The following is a 21,136-nucleotide window of genomic DNA, read 5'->3' as shown; positions in this document are numbered from 1 at the left end:
GGAGAGGCCGTTCTCCTGCCCAGAGTGTGGGAAGGGATTTATCCGCTCTTGCCACCTGCTGGACCACCGCCGAGTCCACACTGGGGAGAGACCATTCACCTGCCCCGAGTGCAGGAACAGCTTCACCCACACCTCCCACTTGCTGGCGCATCAGCGTGTCCACACCTGGGAGAGGCCCTTCCCCTGCTCTGACTGTGGGAAGGCCTTCAGCAAATCCTCTGACCTGCTGAAGCACCAACAGGTCCACACGGGGGAGAGGCCATTCAGTTGCCCCGAGTGCGGGAAGGCCTTTAGCGATTCCTCTGCCCTGCTGAGGCGCCAGTGGGTCCACACAGGCAAGAAGCCGTTCCCCTGCCCTGAATGTGGGAAGGGCTTCAGCAGTTCCTCCTCCCTGCTGACACACCAGCGGGTCCACACTGGGGAGAGGCCATTTGCCTGCCCGGAGTGTGGGAAGAATTTTCCCCAGCCCTCCCAACTGCTGACCCACCGGCGGGTCCATACTGGGGAGAAGCCATTCTCCTGCTCAGTGTGCGGGAAGGGCTTTGCAGTCTCCTCCAACCTCGTGGCCCACTGGTGGGTCCACACGGGGGAGAGGCCCTTCAGCTGTCGCGAGTGCGGAAAGGCTTTCAGCAATTCCTCCCACCTGCTGAGGCATCAGCGGGTCCACACTGGGGAGAAGCCGTTCTCCTGCCCAGAGTGCGAGAAACGCTTTAACTGCTCCTCCCACCTACTGACCCACCAGCGGATCCACATGGGAGAGTGGCCGTTCTACTGTCCTGAGTGCAGGAAGGGCTTCAGCAATTCTTCTGCTCTGCTGACCCACCAGCGGGTCCATAGAGGGGAGAGGCCATTCGGCTGCCCTGAGTGTGGCAAGAGGTTCACATTTTCCAGCAACTTGCGAAGACACCAGTGGGGGCACCAGTGCTCCCAACAATCGGATACTGCCAGTGACGCTACTGTGGATTAAACCTTGTGCCCCACTCTTAAAAGCCCACCAACTTTCCCACTGTACCAATTGTCAAAAAATTTCTGGACTGCACACTGCCTCGCACCCCCAAGTGCAACTCTAAAGTGGCTCGGGGCGACATGGTGGCTCAGTGGTTAGCACAGCTGCCTCATAGAGCCAGGGATTCGGGTTTGAATCTACTGTTTGATTATCCCATGTCTGCATGGGTTTCCTCCGGGTATTCCGCTTTTGCTCCCACAATACAAAGATGTACAAGTTAGGGTGAGTTAGCCTAGCCAAATTGTCCATAGTGTTCAGGGTCAAAAGTGTGGTGCTGGAAAAGCATAGCAGGTCAGGCAGCATCTAAGGCGCAGGAGAATCGACGTTTTGGGCATAAGTCCTTCATCAGGATTCTCCTGGTCTTCGGATGCTGCCTGATCTGCTGTGCTTTTCCAGCACCACATTCTTGACTCTGATCTCCAGCATCTGCAATCCTCACCTTCTCCAAGTAAATGTAAAGTAATAGGGTTAAGAGAATAGGTCTGGGTGGGTAACTGTATGGAGGGTTGGTGTTGCCTTGTTGGTCCAAAAGGCCTGTTTACATTCTGTAGGGATTCTGTGATTCCATAAACTTTGCTTCCAGTGGGCGACACTACTCGGAGTCTGGGACTGCACGTTCCTAAGAATCCGCAGAAACCTAAGACCACAAGACCACTGGAGCAGACATGAGGCCATTCAGCCCATTGAGTCTGCTCCACCATTTGTTAGAAACAAAAAATAATTGCGGTTGCTGGAATCCAAAGTAGGCAAGCAGGAGGCTGGGAGAACGCAGCAAGCCAGGTAGCATTAGGAGGTGAAGTTAGCATTTCGGGTATTAACCCTCCTTCAGGACTGAAGAAGGGTTCTTCCCAAAACATTGACTTCTGTATCAGAAACAATTTACCAGGATGTTGGCGGGGGTTGGAGGGTTTGAGCTGCAGGGAGAGGCTATTTGGCTGGGTGAGAGATTTTAAAGGGACGTAAGGGGCAATGTTTTCACGCAGAGGGTAGTGTATGTATGGAATGAGTTTCCAGAGAAAGTGGAGGCTGGTACAATTATACCACTGAGAAGGCATCTGGTTTCGGACATGAACAGGAAGGGTTCAGAAAGATAATGGGCCAAATACTGACAAATGGAACCAAATTAATTTAGGATGTCTTGTCAGCGTTGATGATTTGGACTGAAGGGTCGGTTTCCCTGCTGTACATCTCTATGTCTACCGGTCCTGATGTAAGTTTTAAAATTGAGTCCAAGTAACTTTGAATAGTTCAGTCTTGTTGAACTCACCTCTTGAAAGGTTTCAAGTGAATCCCTCCAAGTGATACTGTTTAAAAATGCCGAGTTGGACAAAATATCTCATTAAGTTCGACACAAACCCACAGCTGAAGATATCAGAAATCACACAACACCAGCTTAGAGACCAACAGGTTTATTTGAAATTACAAGCTTTAGGAGCATTGCTCCTTCTTCAATGCTGCTGCTTCATCACTTCGCCGACAAAGGAGCAGTGCTCTGAAATCTTGAGTTCAAATAAACCTGTTGGACTCTAACCTGGTGCCATTTGACTTCTGACCTTGTCCAGCACAATCCAACACCAGCACTTCCACATCAGAATTGAGTAATGAGATCGGATTTTATTCTGTGTGATTAAGTGAGATGCTCATCTGAAAACTCAAAACTGTTGGAGCGACAAAGAGACACGAGTCAGTGCTACAGCACGGAGACAGGCTCATCGGCCCAAACTGGTCCATGCCGAACAAAATGTCCATCAACAGTAACCCCATTTCCCTGCACTTGGCCACTATCCTTCTCAGCCTTTCCTCTCCATGTGTTTGACCAAATGTCTTTTAAATGTTGTTAATGTACCAACCTCAACCACTTCCACTGGCAGCTCATTCCATACACAAGCCACAATCTAAAATTTGTGCCCCACATATTTTTTCAATCACTCCCTTCTGACCAGGTTTGTATTATCTGTTTGGAGATGTAGGAGTAAAACTTCACAATAAAAGATTAATACAGCCTTTATTCATGACTCATGATTAAACACACTTTCTCCATTTACAGCTGTAATTGAGAGGCTTCTCTGAATTAGTTGACATGTTTGTAACAAGTTGTGAAACATGAAAGGGTTCTGAAAAGATTTACAAAGATACTGCCAGGGTTGGAGGGTTTGAGCTGTTGCAAGAGGCTGAAATAGACGGGGGCTATTTTCCCTGGAGGGTCAGAGGCTGGGGGGTGACCTTACAGACTGTTTCGCTGTAGAAGTGTTTCAGAAAAAAAAATCTCAAACCTTTTTCCGATTGTTGCCTTTGCCAACATCTGGCCATGAGTGAAGTCCCTTAGCCCAGTCGAATCGGACCCTCTGCCTTTTACAACCCCTCTTGGGAAAAAAAATCAAGATGACATCTTCTTAAAGGAGTAACATCATCACAACAGAGAGCACACAAACAGAAACATTTCTATCACAAGGTTGTACAGTTAACAGGCCAAGATAATGACTTTTCAATTTAGCCAATCAATTTAAATCCGGTGCTTTGGTTACCAATATCTATTAAATTTAAATGTGATGGTTTTGACAACAGAGGACCAATTCTATTGTAAAAACTCAATATGGCATCAAGGGTATAAAAGAAGGGGACAGTTGGACAGAACCCCAGAGCTAACTCCCCATTGCTAGAGCTAAGAGTCCTCAGCACTAGAGAGAGACATCAGCTCGGACAGTCAGCTGTGAATGAGACAGCATCATTTACAAAAAAACCAGAAGAGCAGGAATTGCAGGAGGCATTCCTGACAAAAGATTCAATAGAAGGATACTTAGAATATTCTGGAAGATGTAATCTGAGAGACTAAATTCTATTTCTTGTTGTTTTAGTGGGTCTTGTATTTACTGGAACAGCATATGACAAAAATCCTGTTTCATGCCAGAATCGTCAGTAGTTCGAAGGGATTTATTAGGTTTGTTAATAGTTTAGTTCAGTTGTTCACCATTCAAGTTGGATATGTAAATTGCTTTTTGTTGATTTTTAAAGTATCAGGGATTTATTTTTGTTTAAGACTAGAGCAGATGACACTACTTTTCACACTAATTTTCCGATTATAGGGCAATGCACTCCTCTTTTGGTGTTTCGGTTTGAGATCTCAGAGAGGGGAGGGGATTCAGCATTCGCTTTATAACAGTATTGACGTGCCGTCCTGCTGAATGCAAAGGAGTCATTATTAATCCTAGCCTCTCACTCTGATTGTGGGTGAATCGCTTTAATTTGAATACTGACTCAGAAACTGCACAGACAACCAACTGTTGAATCATAATTTACACTTTATTGTAGGTAGGAACCAAAATATAAAACCCCTCAAGTAAGCAAGTTCACCCTCACCCCCCAAATCTTGGCTATCACCCAAATGATGGCGGAATTTAACATTGTTTCTTCCAACCGTGCCCATCTCTGGGTCTGATGCAGGGTTGTTCTTCCAAGCACTGCAGCTGAAACGTTCTGGAGTTGAATTCTGGTGGAGTTCCGTCACTTTCAGACTTGTGGTGTAACGTTTCTTTATATTCTAACACCATCTCCCCACACTTCTGGAGACCTCAGGTCTGTAGCTTACCTTCTTATCCTTGAGGGTTTTCCACCTGTTTGAAACAGCCTGTCCTGCAATTAACCCCTTTACGCCAAGGTAAAAACAATGACTGCAGATGCTGGAAACAAGAATCGAGATTAGAGTGGTGCTGGTAAAGCACAGCAGTTCAGACAGCATTCAAGGAGCAGGAAAAATTGACGTTTCGGGCAAAAGCCCTTCATCAGGAATACAGGATTCCTGATGAAGGGCTTTTGCCCGAAATGTTGATTTTCCTGCTCCTTGTATGCCCTTTACACCAAGGCCTTCCTTCTACAAGCAGAATTAATTGTCCTTTTGTCACACAGTTATTAAACACCATTATCTCATCTGTCCAAAGAAACAGCTCATTGTTTTGCCTCCTCCTTCCCAGCGATAGTTAATCTATGTTATTTGTTAACTCCCTTGTAGCAGTTTCTCATTGGCCCTTTCGTTTCTTGGTCCAGAAAGCGTTATTGCTGACTCATGAAGTTATCAAAGTTCTGGAGTTTACAGGACCACACCACATTCCTGTCTGCCTCCCCCAGGAATAACGATTGCTTCTGAGATTCTCGCAGTTCCTGACATTCCTTGGTATCCCCAAATACAATCCACATGTCAGGAAATCACTAGTGCTGCCCTGACACCAGACAGTCACTGTTGGAACAGAAGGATTATGGGAAGAAAATACAGAAATCCGAAGTGCAAAGAGACTTGGGAGTTCAAGTCCAGGATTTTCTCAAAGTAAACTTGCAGGTTGAGTCAGTAGTTAGGAAGGCAAATGCAATAATCGCATTTATTTTGACAGGACTTGAATACAAAAGAAGGGATGTACTTCTGAGACTCTATAAGGCTCTGGTCAGGCCACATTTGCAGCATTGTGAGCAGTTTTGGGCCTCCTATTAGCAAGGATGTATTGGCCCAGGAGGGTGTTCAGAGGAGGTTCACGAGAATGGTCCCAGGAATGAAACATTTAACATATGAGGAACTTTTGAGGACTCTGGGACTATATGATGTTTAGAAGGATGATGGGGGTTACAATTGAAATCTACAGGATATTGAACGGCCTGGACAGAGTGGATGTTGGGAAGATGTTTCCATTGTTAGGACAAAGTAGGACCCGAGAGTACAGCCTTAAGAAGAAAAGGAAGACCCTTTAGTTGGGAGATAAGGAAAACCTTCTTCAGCCAGAGAGTGGTGTATCTATGGAATTCACAGCCACATAAGGCTGTGGAGGCCAGGAGCAGATTTAAGATGGAGACAGAAATGTTCTTGAGTATCAAGGGGATCAAGGGTTCCGGGACAAATGGGCTTGAGAAGGTTAACAGCCACGACTGAATGGTGGAGTCGACTCAATGGGATGAATGGCCTAATTTCAGCTCCTATGGTCTTATGAAATGCTGATGTGTGGAGGGGTGATGAGTGGGCAAAGAGATGAAGGGGGAGTAGAATTAAGGGGAAGCTGGATACAGCCACAAGGGAGAAAGAAATACAAGAACTGTACAATAAATGACAGAACTCTTCGGAGCATTGGCATGCAGAGGGATCTGGAAGTGGAAACAGAGATGGGTATGGTGGTCAAGAAGGCACATAGGACGCTTGCCTTTCCTGGGTGTGAGAGTTGACAAGTTACATTACAGCTATTTATTTCAACCACATTCGGAATATTGTATGCAGTTCTGGTCACCACGCTATCAGAAGGACGTGGATGCTCTGGGAAAGGGTGCTTTAGTCAAGGGCTAATGTTGCGTAATAGGAGTAGGTGAATAAGTCTGTGTCAGTTACTCTTCAGAGGGTCAGTGTGCACATGTTGCGCCGAATGGTCTTTTCCACACTAGGGATTCTATGTTACTCAGAGGTTTTTTTATTCCCCAGAGTGAAAAGAACAACAACAAAAGGGCACAGGTTCAAGGCAAGAGGAGGGCAGTCTACGGGAGAAGTGGAGGGGAAGGTTTTTCACAGAGGGGTGATGGGTGGTGGAAGGAGGCATCTTAGCAACGTTTAAGGTGTATCTTGATAGACACATGAACGCGAGATGAACAGAAGGATAGAAACCGCAAATGGGCAATAAATAGCAAGTCCAAGTGAGGATTAAGAATTGGCACAGGCTTGACGGGGGTGCCTAAACCAAATAAGAATGGCTTGTGACTGTGTTGTACTGATACAGATTTTCCCCACTATCCAAAAGTGGAGCGTTCCTATGAAACCTTTCATAAGGCAAAATAGCGTAAAGCGAAGAAGCAATGAACATTAATTCATTTATATCGTATATACTCAAGTAATAGTCAAATTTTTGACTACTTTTTAAGGTTAAATTTAGGGGGTCGACTGTTACTTGGATACTACTTGAGGGGCTGAAATTCATGCCTGTCAAGATTCATACCGTATCATAAGCAGAAGCTCAACTGATGAATAAAGCAAAAAAAATTATGGTAATTCTGAAAACTGAGTGGAACATACAAACAACGGACTGGAAGACAGGAACAGAGCCGAACAACCGACAGACTGCAGAGCTGGAGTGGAACATGACGGCCATCACACTGACTCACAAACATGGGTCTGTTGTCTATGAAGAACTAGGGTCGACTTTTACATGATCAGACTACTTTTCACAACACTTGCAAGAAAAAGAAATCAAACACGTCCAATTCGCCATGCATGGAGAACAGGAAATAAAGTAAAGAATTTTTTTAAAAAAAAGAGATTTCCAGCATTCATACACAACTATACATGTGCACATGTCCATTTAAATACTGGGTAGGTTGATTCTTTGGAAGATGACAATCGCAAGGAAATTAAGCTCTTCAACAAAATGCTGGATTTGGTAGAAAGATTAATTAGTACCCTCACTCCCCTCCCTCCACAGCCAAATCATCACTGGGCAAGACAAAACCCCAGGATCTAAATAACATGCCTACACACACACACACACACACAATCCTACCCATTTTACGTGCAATTACCTCAAATCACATTTATAAAACATAACCATAGGGGTTTACACAGGCTCTCGTACACAATATTGCCTGTGACCTTCTACAGCGCTTAAAGTACTGCAAATCCCATGATGACAGTATTTCATATCCAATGTGTTAAATAACATTGTATATTTTATAAAAAAAGATATCTATACATTATACACAATGTAACATCGGAACAGTTCAGTCAGATGGTACAGCCTGCCCTCCTACATGGATTATAGGTGTATGGAGGATTAGATAGTGATTCTAATAGAAATTATGTTTGTTTTAGGAATGGGAGTGATTGTGGCTCCAGGCTAATGGCGATCCGCCTTATCCCCCGGGTTCCCCCTCAGCCCAGCCCGGTACCTGGTAGAGTGAAGCCGCGGGTAGCTCCAGGCTCACGGTCCAGCACAGCACCGAGTGCAGCCTCTCCTCCAGCTTGTGTTCCGCCGGACTTTACCCCCCGCCGCCGCTCCTCCACCTCCCGCCGCCGAAGAAGCCGCGGGCGCCGGCTCTCTCTCCTCCACCGCCGACATTTTTAATTTGTTTTCTCGTTCACCCGGTAACCGTCACCTCCCCCTTCCCGGGCCCCGGGAATTACACACAAATAAACAATAAACCCCACCGGGGACTGTCTCCTTTTCTTCACAACTTTTGTTTGAAAAGTTCCGGCTTTAATTTGAAATGTATTTTAAAGGTATTTTCTGAGGTAAACGATGCCTGTCTGCCCCCCTCCCTCCGTCAGAAACCGCCCGCTGAGTCGATGAGAAAACCGCAGCCTCGCGCCGCCATCTTTGTTTTTCTTCTTTCTGTCTCCTCCTTCAGTGACGCGCGTCATCCACGCTCCGCCCAATCAGAGCGCACCTTTTTCCACCTGACCAATGGCGACCGGTGCCGGTTGTTACTGACAGAGTTTGTGTCCAATTGCCAATTTGGGATAAAAAAGGCGGGAGTCACAATTTTTTTCCCCGTGACTGCACATCTCATTCCTTTTGCTTGTCTCTTCCGCAGGGAAGGGGGAATCCCAAACGAGAGGGCACAGGTTTAGGGTGAGAGGGGAAAGATTTAAAAGGAACCCAAGGATTAAAAACAAAAGTGTGAAAGTTAATTCGCCTCAAGAAAAGCCCCCTCTTACGACCTGAACAAAATAGATTGTTCACAGCCTCTTACTCACGAAACAAGAAGGATGTTGTGAAACTTAAAAGAGTTCAGAAATTATTGATAAGAATGTTGCTAGGGTTGGAAGGTTTGAGCTACAGGGAGAGGCTGAATTGGCTGGGGCTATTTTCCCTGGAGCATTGGAGGCTGAGGGGTGACCTTATGGAGGTTTATAAGATCTTGACAGGAATGGATATGAGAAAAAGATAAGATTTTCCCTGGGGCGGGGGAGTCCAGTACAAGAGGGCATTAGTTTTTGGGTGAAAGGGGAAAGATTTAAAACGGCCCCAAGGGGCAACCTTTTCAAATATAGGTTGGTGTGTGAACTGAATGAGCTGCCAGGAAAAATGGTGGAGGCTGGTACAAATACAACATTTAAAAGGCATCTGGATAGGTACATGAATAGGAAGTTTTAGAGGGAAATGGACAAAGAGCTGGCAAATGGGATGAGATTAATTTCGGCTATCTGGTTGGCACATACCGAAGGATTGTTTTTTCTGCTCTACAACTCAATGGTTCTATTTCCACAGAGCCAGAACCAATTTCAAAAGGCTAGGAATAGGCCATTCGCCCCTTACACACTGTCGTCAATTGTGGCCTAACTGAGCATATTTCAATTCTTAGTGCTATGTAATGAGCCAGACTTTATTAAAAATCTTAAAGCGAATGAACACTGAGGAGGCAGCGATTATAATATGGTGGAGATCAGTGTGCAGTTTGAAAGAGAGAAGGCAAAATTAGATGTAATGGTGTTACAGTTAAATAAAGGGCAATAAGGGAGGAACTGTCAAAAATTGACTGGAAGCAGAGCCTAGTGGGGAAGACAGTAGATCAACAATGGCAGGAATTTCTGGGTGTATTTGAGGACACAGTACAGCGGTTCATCTCCCAGAAAATAAAGATTATCGGGCAGCGTGGGGGGGAAGAAGACTGCCATGGCTGACTAAGGAAGTCAGGAAATGTATCAACGAAAAAGAGAGCCTATCAAGTGGCCAAGACCACTGGGAAATCAGAAGCTTGGGAAGACTACAAAAACAAACAGAAGATAACAAAGAGAGAAATAAGGAAGGAGAGGATCAAATATGAAGGTAAGCAGACCAGTAATGTTACAAATGATAGTAAAAGTTTTTTTGCAATACATAAGAAACAAACGAGAGGCAAAAGTAGAAATTGGGCTGCACCAAATTGATGCAGGAAGGTTAGTGATGGGAGATAAGAAAATAGCTGAAGAACTTAATAAATACTTTGTGTCAGTTTTCACAGTGGAAGACATGAGTAATATCCTAACAATTAAGGAGAGTTAAGGGGCAGAGTTGAGTATGGTAGCCATTACAAAAAAGAAAGTGCTAGAAAAGCTAATAGGTCTAAAAATTGAGAAATCTCCTGGCCCTCATGGCTACAGCCTAGCGTTCAGAGGGAGGTGGTTGAAGAATTAGCAGAGATGTTGGTTGTAATCTTTCAAAAATCACTGGAGTCAGGTAAAGTCCCAGATGATTGGAAAATCACTGTTGTAAGTCCTTTGTTTAAGAAAGGATCAAGACAAAAGCTGAAAAATTATACGCCGATTAGCCTAACGTCAATTGTAGATAAAATTCTAAAATCTATCGTTAAGGATGAGATTTCTAAATTCTTGGAAGTGCATGGCTGGATTAAAATAAGTCAGCATGGATTTAGCAAGGGGAGGTCGTGCCTGACAAACTTGAAGAGTTGAAACTTTATTGCTGGAACAGCACAGCAGGTCAGGCAGCATCCAGGGAATGCTGCCTGACCTGCTGTGCTGTTCCAGCAATAAAGTTTCAACTTTGATCTCCAGCATCTGCAGACCTCACTTTCTCCTCAAACTTGAAGAGTTAACAAGTAGGTTAGACTTGGGAAACCCAGAGGATGTTATCTACCTAGATTTCCAAAAGGCCTTTGATAAGGTGCCTCATAGGAGGCTGCTGAGTAAAGTGAGGGTCCATGGTATTCGAGTTGAGCTACTGGCATGGATTGAGGATTGGCTGCCTGAGAGAAGGCAGAGAGGTGGGAGAAAAGGTTCTTTTTCGGAATGGCAGCTGGTGACAAGTGGTGTCCCGCAGGGCTCAGTGTTGGGGCTGCAGCTGTTCACTTTATATATTAATGATCTGGATAAAAGGGACTGGGGGCATTCCCACGATGTTTGCTGACGATACAAAGTTAGGCAGACAGGCAGGTAGTTCTGAGGAGGTGGGGAGGCTGCAGAAAGATTTGGACAGTTTAGGAGAGTGGTCCAGGAAATGGCTGATGAAATTCAATTTAAGCAAATGTGAGGTCTTGCACTTCGGAAAAATAGAATACAGCATGGACTATTTTCTAAACAGTGAGAAAATTCATAAAGCCAAAGTACAAAGAGATCTGGGACTGCTAGTCCAGGATTCTCTAAAGGTTGACTTGCCGGTTGAGCCCATGCTTAAGAAAGCAAATATAAATGTTGTCATTTATCTCAAGCGAGTTGGAATGTAAAAGCAGCAATGTGCTACTGAGACTTTATAAAGCTCTGGTTAGGCTCCATTTAGAATACTGTGTCCAATTTTGGGCCCCACACCTCAGTAAGGATATAGTGGCACTGGAGCATGTCCAGCGGAGATTCACACGATGATCGCTGGTATCATAGGCCTAACAGACGATGAACAGCTGAGGATCCTGGAATTATATTCATTAGAGTTTCGAAGGTTGAGGGGAAATCTAATAGAAACTTACAAGATAGTGCATGGCTTAAAAAGCGTGGATGCTGGTAAGTTCTTTTCCATCAGGCAGGGAGACTAGGACCCATGGGCACAGCCTGATAATTAGAGGGGGTCAATTTAGAATGGAAATGAGGAGACATTTCTTCAGCCAGAGAGTGGTGGGCCTGTGGAATTCATTGCCATGGAGCGCAGTGGAGACCGGGACATTAAATGTCTTCAAAGCAGAGATTGATAAATTCTTGGTATCGCAAGGAATCTTGGTATCTCTATGGGGAGAGTATGATAAGTGGAGTTGAAATGCCCGTCAGCCATGATTAAATGGCGGAGTGGACTTATGACCTTACTTCCACTCCTGTGTCTTATGGTCTTAAGGAAGAGCTCTTTGCTATTCACTGTACCTCCACTCCTAATGATTTTATAAATCTTAGTAAAGTCACCCCTCAACCCGCTACACTCCAATGAAGACAGTCCCAACCTTTCCTTATAACTCAAACCCTCCAGTCCTGGCAACATCCTGGTAAATCTTTACGGAACCCTCTCTAATAGTATTTTTCCTATCACAGAGCCACCAAAACTGTACTCAGTACCCAGAAAGTGGCCTCACCAACATCCTGTGCATCCTCAATGTGATGTCCCAACTTCTGTACTCAATGGGGTGGACAGTGAAGGCAATGGTGCGAAATGCCTTCTTTACCACCTGTCTACCAGTGATGCAACTTTCAAAGAACTAGATACCTGAACCCCCTAACTCCACCCCCCTCCCCCCGCCACCACCGCCAAAGTGTCTCTGTTCTACAACACAACCCAGGGACCTACCATTAACGATACATAGCAAAGCTGAAAATTCTTCGCTTGAAGCCCACTGAAGACGTTACCCAGTAGGTAACGAAACGTCTGGAAATGAATCTTGCAGCTCAACAAGCAAACCTACATCCAAAACCTCAACCTGAGCTACAAATCTTCTCAAAACTCACTATGTCCAGCCCTTCCTTGTTTAGCAAAATGCAACCTCTCACATTTATTCATACCTCTCTCATAGGCGCACACACACATACACCCCACAACACACTCACAGGCTTAAACTCCATCACACTCACACTTCACTCTTATGCACGCACTCAAACACAAACTCACATATACATACACACACACACACACACACAAAACTCTATGGAGTGAATTTGTATTGGCAGAATTATATTTGCAGATACTTTCAATTTTGCTCAAAAAGCCCACAATCTGCAGGCAGTCAATCCATGCAATATTTTATAAATTCCTACTTTGGAAATAGAACCAGTCTGATTCAAGATTGGAATACTGACAGACTCGAATTTCACATCTTTCATGCATTGTCTGAGCTGAGATGTCACTTTTTTTGATAAAACATTAAGTCATCTCAAGAACGTGACTTTAAAGATGTTCTGGGATTTACATATTAATGAATCAAAACCTGCAACTCATTCTAAAAGATGAAAGACATAACAACAATCTAGGTTTGTTCAATATATCCTATCAGTCACATGACACTGTGATCTTTTGCTATACAATCGGTGTATTATTCCCCGGCCAACAGCTACCCGATGAAGGAGCAGCACTCTGAAAGCTAGTGCTTCCAAGTAAACCTGTTGGATTATAACCTGGTGTTGTGTGATTTTTAACTTTATCTACTCCAGTCCAACACCGGCACCTCCACACCGTTTCCAGTGAACGCAGCCCACATCTCCCGCTGCTGCCAGTAAACTATACAATGCTGATGAAACGGTGCAGTACCTGCACTTCTGAAAAATTTACAACTTCTAACGATACTAGCTACTCATTCACTGCTCCAGCTGATACATGACATTGGAAACTTAGTGCAGGAGGCTGAAATGAAATGACCAACTTTAAACCAAAAACCTCTTGGAGCTCAAAGCCTTCAATGAGAGACTGAGCCCGGCGATAAGTTCAGATAACCTTTATTGTGACCCAACGTTGTTACAGCTTCAGATCCCCCCCAGCATAAAGGTGTAGAAAAAGTAGCTGCTTTTTAAATAGCTCAAGGTCAAAGCGTGCACCCCCACCCCACACCACCTTACCTTCTTTACTATGGTTACCACCGAGTTGTCAGTTTGTAATTGGATCCTTGGTACAGCCTTAACTGTAGGAAGTATTGCCTCACTCAGCAATTTCAACCCATACCCTGTAAACAAGTAAGTGTTTACCCACTCAATGACCGGTGGCAGTGGTGGGCAATGAAGAGTCAACCATGCTGTTGTGGGTCTGGAGTTACGTGTAGGCCAGACCGGGTAAAGGATGCAGCTGGGACAACTGAGTGAATCCTTCCCTACAACAGCAGTTTCCTTCCCTAAAAAGGGATGTGAGTGAATCAGATGGGTGATGTCCCCCAAACAATCATTTCTTCATGAGTTTCTGAACTCCAGATTTCTGCCCGAAATCCAATTCCACCATCTGCCACGGCAGGATTCAAACCTGGCAGTCCCCGGAACTGGGTTGATAGTCCAGTCAATAAGTCAATTGGCTATCCCTCCTTTAATCCCCCTGCGATGGCACATGAACTCGCTGGTGCCTCCGCAGATGGGAAGCGCGGGTAAAGCCCTTCTCACACTGAGAGCAGGTGGACTGCCTCTCCCCAGTGTGCACCTGCCAGTGGGCCAGCAGGATGGAGGAATTGCTGAAGGCATTCCCACACTCAGTGCAGAAGAACGGCCTCTCTCCGGTGTGCCCCTGCCTGTGGGCCAGCAGGGTGGAGGCTTGGGTATAGCCCTTCCCACACTCGGGGCAGCTGAAGGGCCTCTCCCCTGTGTGGACCCGCTGGTACCTCACCAGGTCAGAGGAATTGCTGAAGGCCTTCCCGCATTCGGGGCAGCTGAAGGGCCTCTCCCCAGTATGACTGCGCTGATGAGTCTCCAGGATAGAAGGGACACAGAAGCCTTTTCCGCAGGAGCCACACTTCCACGGTTTCTGCACGGGGCGGGATCCATTGGGTTTCTCCATGGCCGAAGCTTCAGCTGCACACAAACGCATGTACAGCACCTCCCTGCCGCGAATTCCTCTTTCCAGGCCATATAACTGCTTCAGGTTCCACAATCAGTGCGCTGCTACAGTAGGGTCTCTCATCCAGTCCCATTGATGCTGAAGACGTGCTCCAACAGGAACCAAAAGGCTTTGCTCCTTATCACAGAATCACAGTCAAAAACTGTTGCAGTCCTGATGTATTGAGTGACTGTCGGACAATGACGTCGAAGTGAGGACTGCAGAAGCTGGAGAGTCAGAGTTGAACAGTGCGGCACTGGAAAAGTACAACAGGTCTGGCAGCATCCGAGGAGCAGGAAAGTTGATGTTTCGGGCATCAGCCGTTTATCTGTTGATTTTGAAACTTCCATCTTCAGATCATCAAATGCTTTGTAAAAAGAGATTACAAAAGTCATGACTGTCAGTGCAAGGTAGAAATTCAGAACAAGCAATTCTACTTTCTGTAGAACATTCTTTTCTTTTGTTATTCCACACTAAAAATTGAAAGCATCATCCCACTCTCTCTCTCCCCTTCTGTTCTCACACCGCTCTAACTAATTCTCCTGAAGGTGCTGATTCAGGATCTTACAGGGGCAGAACAGCAAAAACGTCAAGACTGACATCTCTCTGAATTTTGGATAACTCCACTGTTGAGAGTGAGCACGTCTGATTATGGGAAGCTGAAAAAATAGTGTCAGTTCAGGGTGAACCTGCAATGCAAGTTCTTGAGCAACAACCAGACATGAAGTGGTTAACATCCCTGGAAAGGAGAGAGCAAAGTGAGACATCAAAGGCATTAACACCAGGGAGAAATTGAACATACCGATGTGGCAAGCCAGAGTCAGAGATATACAGCATGGAAACAGTCCAACTCGTCGATGCCAACCAGATATTCTAAATTAATCTAGACCCATTTGCCAGCATTTGGCCCATATCCCTCTCAACCCTTCCATTTTATATTTCCATCCAGATACCTTTCAAATGTCATAAGTGTACAAGCATCCACCATTTCCTCTGGCAGCTCATTCCTTACACGCACCACTCTCTTAATGAAAGAGTGAATTTAGCACAGTGAATCCATCTTACCCATCGTGCCCAGGGGTGTGTAGGTTAAGTTAGCACGGCCAATCCATGCTCACCTGCACATCCCTGGGCACTATGGGTAAAGTAGCACAGCCAATCCACCCTAACCTGCACATCCCTCGACGATATGGCTAACTGAACACTGCCAATCCACCTGAACCCATCCAAATCAGAACACTATGGGTCATTTAACATGGTGAATCCACCCCAACCTGGACAAAGTTACATATAACACAATACCAGGTTATAGTCCAACAAGTTATTTCGAAGCACCGGCTTTCGGAGTACTGCGTCTTATTCAGTTGGTTGTGGAGTACAAGATCATAAGACACAGAATTTATGGAAAAACATTATAGTCTCCTGCCACTGAAATTATATAGTGAACAAACCTGGATTGTTAAGTCTTTCATCGTTTAGAATGGGTTGCAGGTATCAATAATATGCAAGTCCCAGAACTTCCTGTCAGGCTCCTTCTCGAGATAACTTAAGGTTTGAGAAGAAAAGGTGACATCTCAGCTCAGATAATGCATGAAAGGAATGAGGTCAGAGTCTGTCTGTATCCCAATCTTGAGTCAGCCCGCTTCGATTTGCAAAGTGGAATTTACAAAATATTACATGTATTGACTGGCAGCACATTGTGCATTTAGAGTTATACAGTCATAGATGGACAGCATGGAAACAGACCCTTCAGTCCAACTCATCCATGACGACCAGATATCCAAACCCAATCAAGTCCCACCTGCCAGCAACTTGCCTATATCCCTCCAAACTCTTCCTATCCATATGCCCATCCAGACTAGCCTCCACCACTTCCTCTGGCAGCTCATTCCATACACATACCACTCCCTGAGTGAAGAAGTTGCCTCTGAGGTCTCTTTCACCCTAAACCTATGCCCTCTAGTTCTGGACTCCCCCACCCCAGGGGAAAGACTTTGTCCATTTATCCTATCCATGCCCCTCATGATTTAATTAAATCTCTGCAAGATCACCCCTTAGCCTCTGACGGTCCAGGGAAAACAGCCCTTGCCTATTCAACCTCACTATATAGCTCAAATCCTCCTATCCTAGCAACATCCTTGTAAATCTTTTCTGAACCTTTTCAAGTTTCACAACATCTTTCTGATAGGAAGGAGACCAGAATTGCATGTAATATTCCAACAGTAGCCTAACCAATGTCCCGTGCAGCCGCAACATGACCTCCCAATTCCTGTACTCAATACTCTGACTATTAAAGGAAAGCAGACCAAATGCCTTCTTCACTATCCAATCACTATCCAATTCTTCACTACCTGCAACTCCACTTTCAAGGAGCTATGAAACTGCACTCCAAGACCTCTTTGTTTAGCAACACTCTCTAGGACCTTACCATTAAGTGTATAAGTACTGCTAAGATTTGCTTTCCCAAAATGCAGCACCTCACATTTATCTGAATTAAACTCCATCTGCCACTTCTCAGCCAATTGGCCCATCTGATCAAGATCTCATTGTAATCTGAGGTAACCTTCTTCGCTTTCCACTACACCTCCAATTTTAGTGTCATCAGCAAACTTATAGCTATACCTCTTATGCTCACATCCAAATCATTTATATAAATGATGAAAAGTAGTGGACCCAGCACAGATCCTTGTGGCACTCTTCTGGTCACAGGCCTCCTGTCTGAAAAAACAACCCTCCACCACCACCTTCTACCTTTGAGCCAGTTCTGTATCCAAATGGCAAGTTCTCCCTGTATTCCATGAGATCTAACCTTGCTCACCAGTCTCCCATGGGGAACCTTGTCGAACACCTTACTGAAGTCCATATAGATCACATGTATTCTCTGCCCTCATCAGTTCCCTTCGTTAGTTCTTCAAAAAAACTCATTCAAGTTTGTGAGACATGATTTCCCCACACGTAAAGCCATGTTGACTATCCCTAATCAGTCCTTGCCTTTCCAATACATGTATATCTTGTCCCTCAGTTGGATTCCCTCCAACAACACCGACGTCTGGCTCACTGGTCTATAGTTCCGTGGCTTGTCTTTACCACCTTTCTTTAACAGTGGCACAACGTTAATCAACCTCCAGTCTTCCGACACCTCACCTGTGACTATCAATGATACAAATATCTCAGCAAGAGCCCCAGCAATCACTTCTCTAGATTCCCACAGAGTTCTAGGTTACACTTGATCAGGTCCTCGGAATTTATACACTTTTATTCATTTCAAGGCATCCAGCACTTGCTCCTCTGTAATATGGACATTTTTCAAGATGTCACCATCTATTTCCCATCTATCTTCCATGTCCTTTTCCACAGTAAACTCTGATGCAAAATACCCGTTTAGTATCTCCCCCACCTCCAGCAGTTCCACATAAAGGCCACCTTACTGATCTTTGAGGGGCCCTATTCTCTCCCTACTTATTCTTTTGTCCTTAATGTATTTGTAAAAATCCTTTGGATTCTCCTTAACTCTAGTTGCCAACGCTATCTCATGTCCCCTGTTTTCCCCTCCTGATTTCTCTCTTAAGTATACTCCTACTCCCTTTATACTGTAAGGCTTCACTCAATCTGTCCTGTCTATACCTGACATATGCTTCCTTCATTTTCTGAACCAAATCTTCAATTTCTCCACTCATCCAGCATTCCCTATACCTACCAGCCTTTCCTTTCACCCTAACAAGAATATATTTTCTCTGGACTCTAGTTATCACAGTTCTGAAGGCTTCCCATTTTCCAGCCGTCCGTTTACCTGCAAACATTGGCGCACAATCAGCTTTTGAAAGTTCTTGCCTAACACCGTCAAATTTGTCCTTCCTCCAATTTAGAATTTTTGAGCAAAATACAATGTATCTGCAAATGTAATGCTGCAAATTCAAATTCATCCCCATGGAGAGTGTGGTTCTATGTGTGTAATAGAGAAACCCTGTTTCCATGCTGCATATCCATATGTCTATTTGATAACAGATGCTTTATTTTTGTTGGTGCAAGTATTGTTGTAAATCATAGCTGGGTACTAATAGTTATATGTAAGTGATCGAGAATTCCTCAGGTAGAGCACTATCAGAATCCAGGGAGACCCCTACTTCAGATTTACTTGGACTAGTTGACAGTCTGGGAGATTATGGATTGGGTCTCAATTGACTAAATGTTTTATTTTCCCCGAACGTGTAAAAGGGGGCGTTAAAGCTTCAGCAGAAATCCAGCAGAGCTGAGAACAGACCAACATCTGTGGGAACAGGGAGATCAACAGAGGACAGAGAAATCCGGACCTGAAATCCAAGCTGACAGTAGACTACCCTGTGATCAGTGCTTTGATGAGCAGCACCAACCCTCTCCCTTTACTGAGCTTCCCATTTGACTACCCCCTCGATATTCAGGATCCAGTCCTTGCCATCATGAAGCCATGTCCCTGTAAGGAGTCTCAGATCATAATTATTCTCTTCAATGTGTTCAGTCAATTCATTCACTTCTGTTACAATGCAGCTCACATTCAGTTTTTAGTTTCAGTTTTTGTGATGTTCTGAATCTAGTTTTGATTGCTGGTATATTTACTCTCCTTGTCCCTTTCTATCATTCTCTGATGTTCATTTCCACATCACGACATTGTTCACCAGCCTTGATTTGGATTGGCCAGGCTAAATTGCCCATAGTGTTCAGGGATGTGCAGGTTAGTTGGGTTAGCCATGGGAAATGCAGGGTTATAGGTTCATTGTAATAGAAGCAGGAGTCAGCCATTTGGCCCATCCTGCCTGCTCTGCAATGCATTAAGATTATGGCTGATCTATCCATCAACTCAGCTCCTCCTCCCTGCAGTGTCCCAACTATCCTTAATTCCCCAATTATGCAGAAACCCATCTAATTGTGTCTTGAATGTACTTAACGAAGCTGCTTTCTCTGCTTCCTTGGGCAGAGACTTCCATAGTTTCACTACTCTCCAGGAAAAGCAGTTCCTCCTCATCTCTGTCCTAAATCTACTTCCCCTAATCTTAGGGCCGAGTCTCATCTACCAGCAGAAATGACTGGATAGGGTAGGGTTTCATCCCCACAGTGCAATGAATTCCCACTTTCCACCAAATCCCAGATGTACTCACTCAGTTTCTGTCTCACAAATGAAAGATTTCATTGTAACTTCTTCAGCTCTGAGTAAGGGCAAAACATTTTTGAAAGCTGCTTTGGAAGTCCGGTCTTCACAACAACACTTCTGCTTTCACTGAAGATGATTAAAGTCATGCAGCACAGAAACAGACCCTTTGGCCCAACTCATCCGTGCCAACTATATATCACAAACTAATCTAGTCCCATTTGCCAGCATTTGACTCATCCCTCTAAATCCTTCCTGTTCAAGTACCCATCCAGTGGCTTTTAAATGTTGTCATTGTATCAGCCTCCCCACTTCCTCTGGCAGTTCATTTCATGCACGTTCCACCTTGTCTGAAAATATGTTGCCCCTCAGGTCCCTTTCCCTACTCACCTTAAACTTCTGCCCCTTTCGTTCTGGACTCCCCTACCATGGAGAAAAGACCTTGGGTATTCACCCTATCCATTCCCCTTATAAACTTCTTTAAAGGTTACCACTCAGCCTCTGATGCTCCAAAGAAAATATCTCCCTGGCCTGTTCAGCCCCTTCCTGCAGCTCAAACCCTCCAAATCTGGCAACAGCCTTCTAAATATTTTCTGATCCCTCTCAAAGTTTCATAACATCTTTCCTACATCAGAGAGACCAGAATTGAATGCAGTATTCCAAAAATGGCCTAAGCAATGTCCTGTACAGCCGCAAAATGATCTTTCAGCTCCTATACTAAATGCTCTGGCCAATAAAGGAAAGCATACCAAACACCTTGTTCACTATACTGTCTATGTAAGACTCCACTTTCAAGGAACTATGAACCTGCACTCCAAGGTCTCTTTGTTCTGCGACACTCCCCTTAACTGTGTCAGTCCTGCCTGGATTGCTGGACCAAAATGCAACATCTCACATTTCTCTGAATTGAACCCCATCTGCTACTCCTTGGCCCATCCAATCAATTCTAATTTATGCTAAACTCTCTTTCCTCTCTTATTCCCTGGAAGCTGAAAATCTCTGTCCCACATACTCTCCCTCCATTCTCTCATTGCTGAACCTAATCCCTGCTGTACCTCAATCTGAAGGGTCTGTTTCATGCTGATTAACAGGCCCACACTCAGGGGGATCTAATGGAAACATACAGAATACTGAATGGCCTGGACAGAGTAGACTTTCAGAGGATGTTTCCATTGGTAGGAGAGACTAGGACCCGAGGGCACAAGCTTCGAGTAAAGGGAAGGCGTTTTAGAACGCAGATAAGGAGATACTTCTTCAGTGAAAGAGTGGTGAATCTATGGAATTCATTTCTACAGAAGGTTGTAGAGGCCAGGTCACTGAGGATATTTAAGACTGAGGTAGATAGGTTCCTGAGTATCATGGGAATGGAGAGTTCCAAGGAGAGCACGGGAGAATGGGGTTGAGAAAACTATTAGCCACGATTGAATGATATGAACAGACCTGATGGGCTGAATGGCCTAATTTCTGCTCCTATGTCTTATGGTCTCTTGCTGTCCTGGCCACAGTGAGAGAATTGGGAGCAGGAGTTGGCTATTTGGTCTTTCGAGCCTGCACAAGCATTGAACAGATCATAAC

The 21,136-nt window shown here is 44.8% G+C and overlaps 1 protein-coding gene across 1 annotated transcript in view; it reads left to right on the top strand.

The window, feature by feature from the left end:
• Nucleotides 1-21,136, top strand: part of LOC148144064 (uncharacterized) — a 186,034-nt gene that overhangs the window by 161,949 nt on the left and 2,949 nt on the right. Inside the window, exon 3 of the mRNA XM_087975298.1 lies at nt 7-780. Coding sequence (XP_087831424.1) covers nt 7-780 — 774 coding nt within the window. The remainder of the gene's footprint in view (nt 1-6; nt 781-21,136) is intronic.

The sequence above is a fragment of the Chiloscyllium plagiosum genome, unplaced genomic scaffold (genome assembly GCF_037043375.1).
Source record: "Chiloscyllium plagiosum isolate Xiang-an unplaced genomic scaffold, Cpla_swu_hap1 HiC_scaffold_27, whole genome shotgun sequence".
NCBI lineage: Eukaryota > Metazoa > Chordata > Chondrichthyes > Orectolobiformes > Hemiscylliidae > Chiloscyllium > Chiloscyllium plagiosum.
This window is presented reverse-complemented; position numbering and strand designations above follow the sequence as displayed.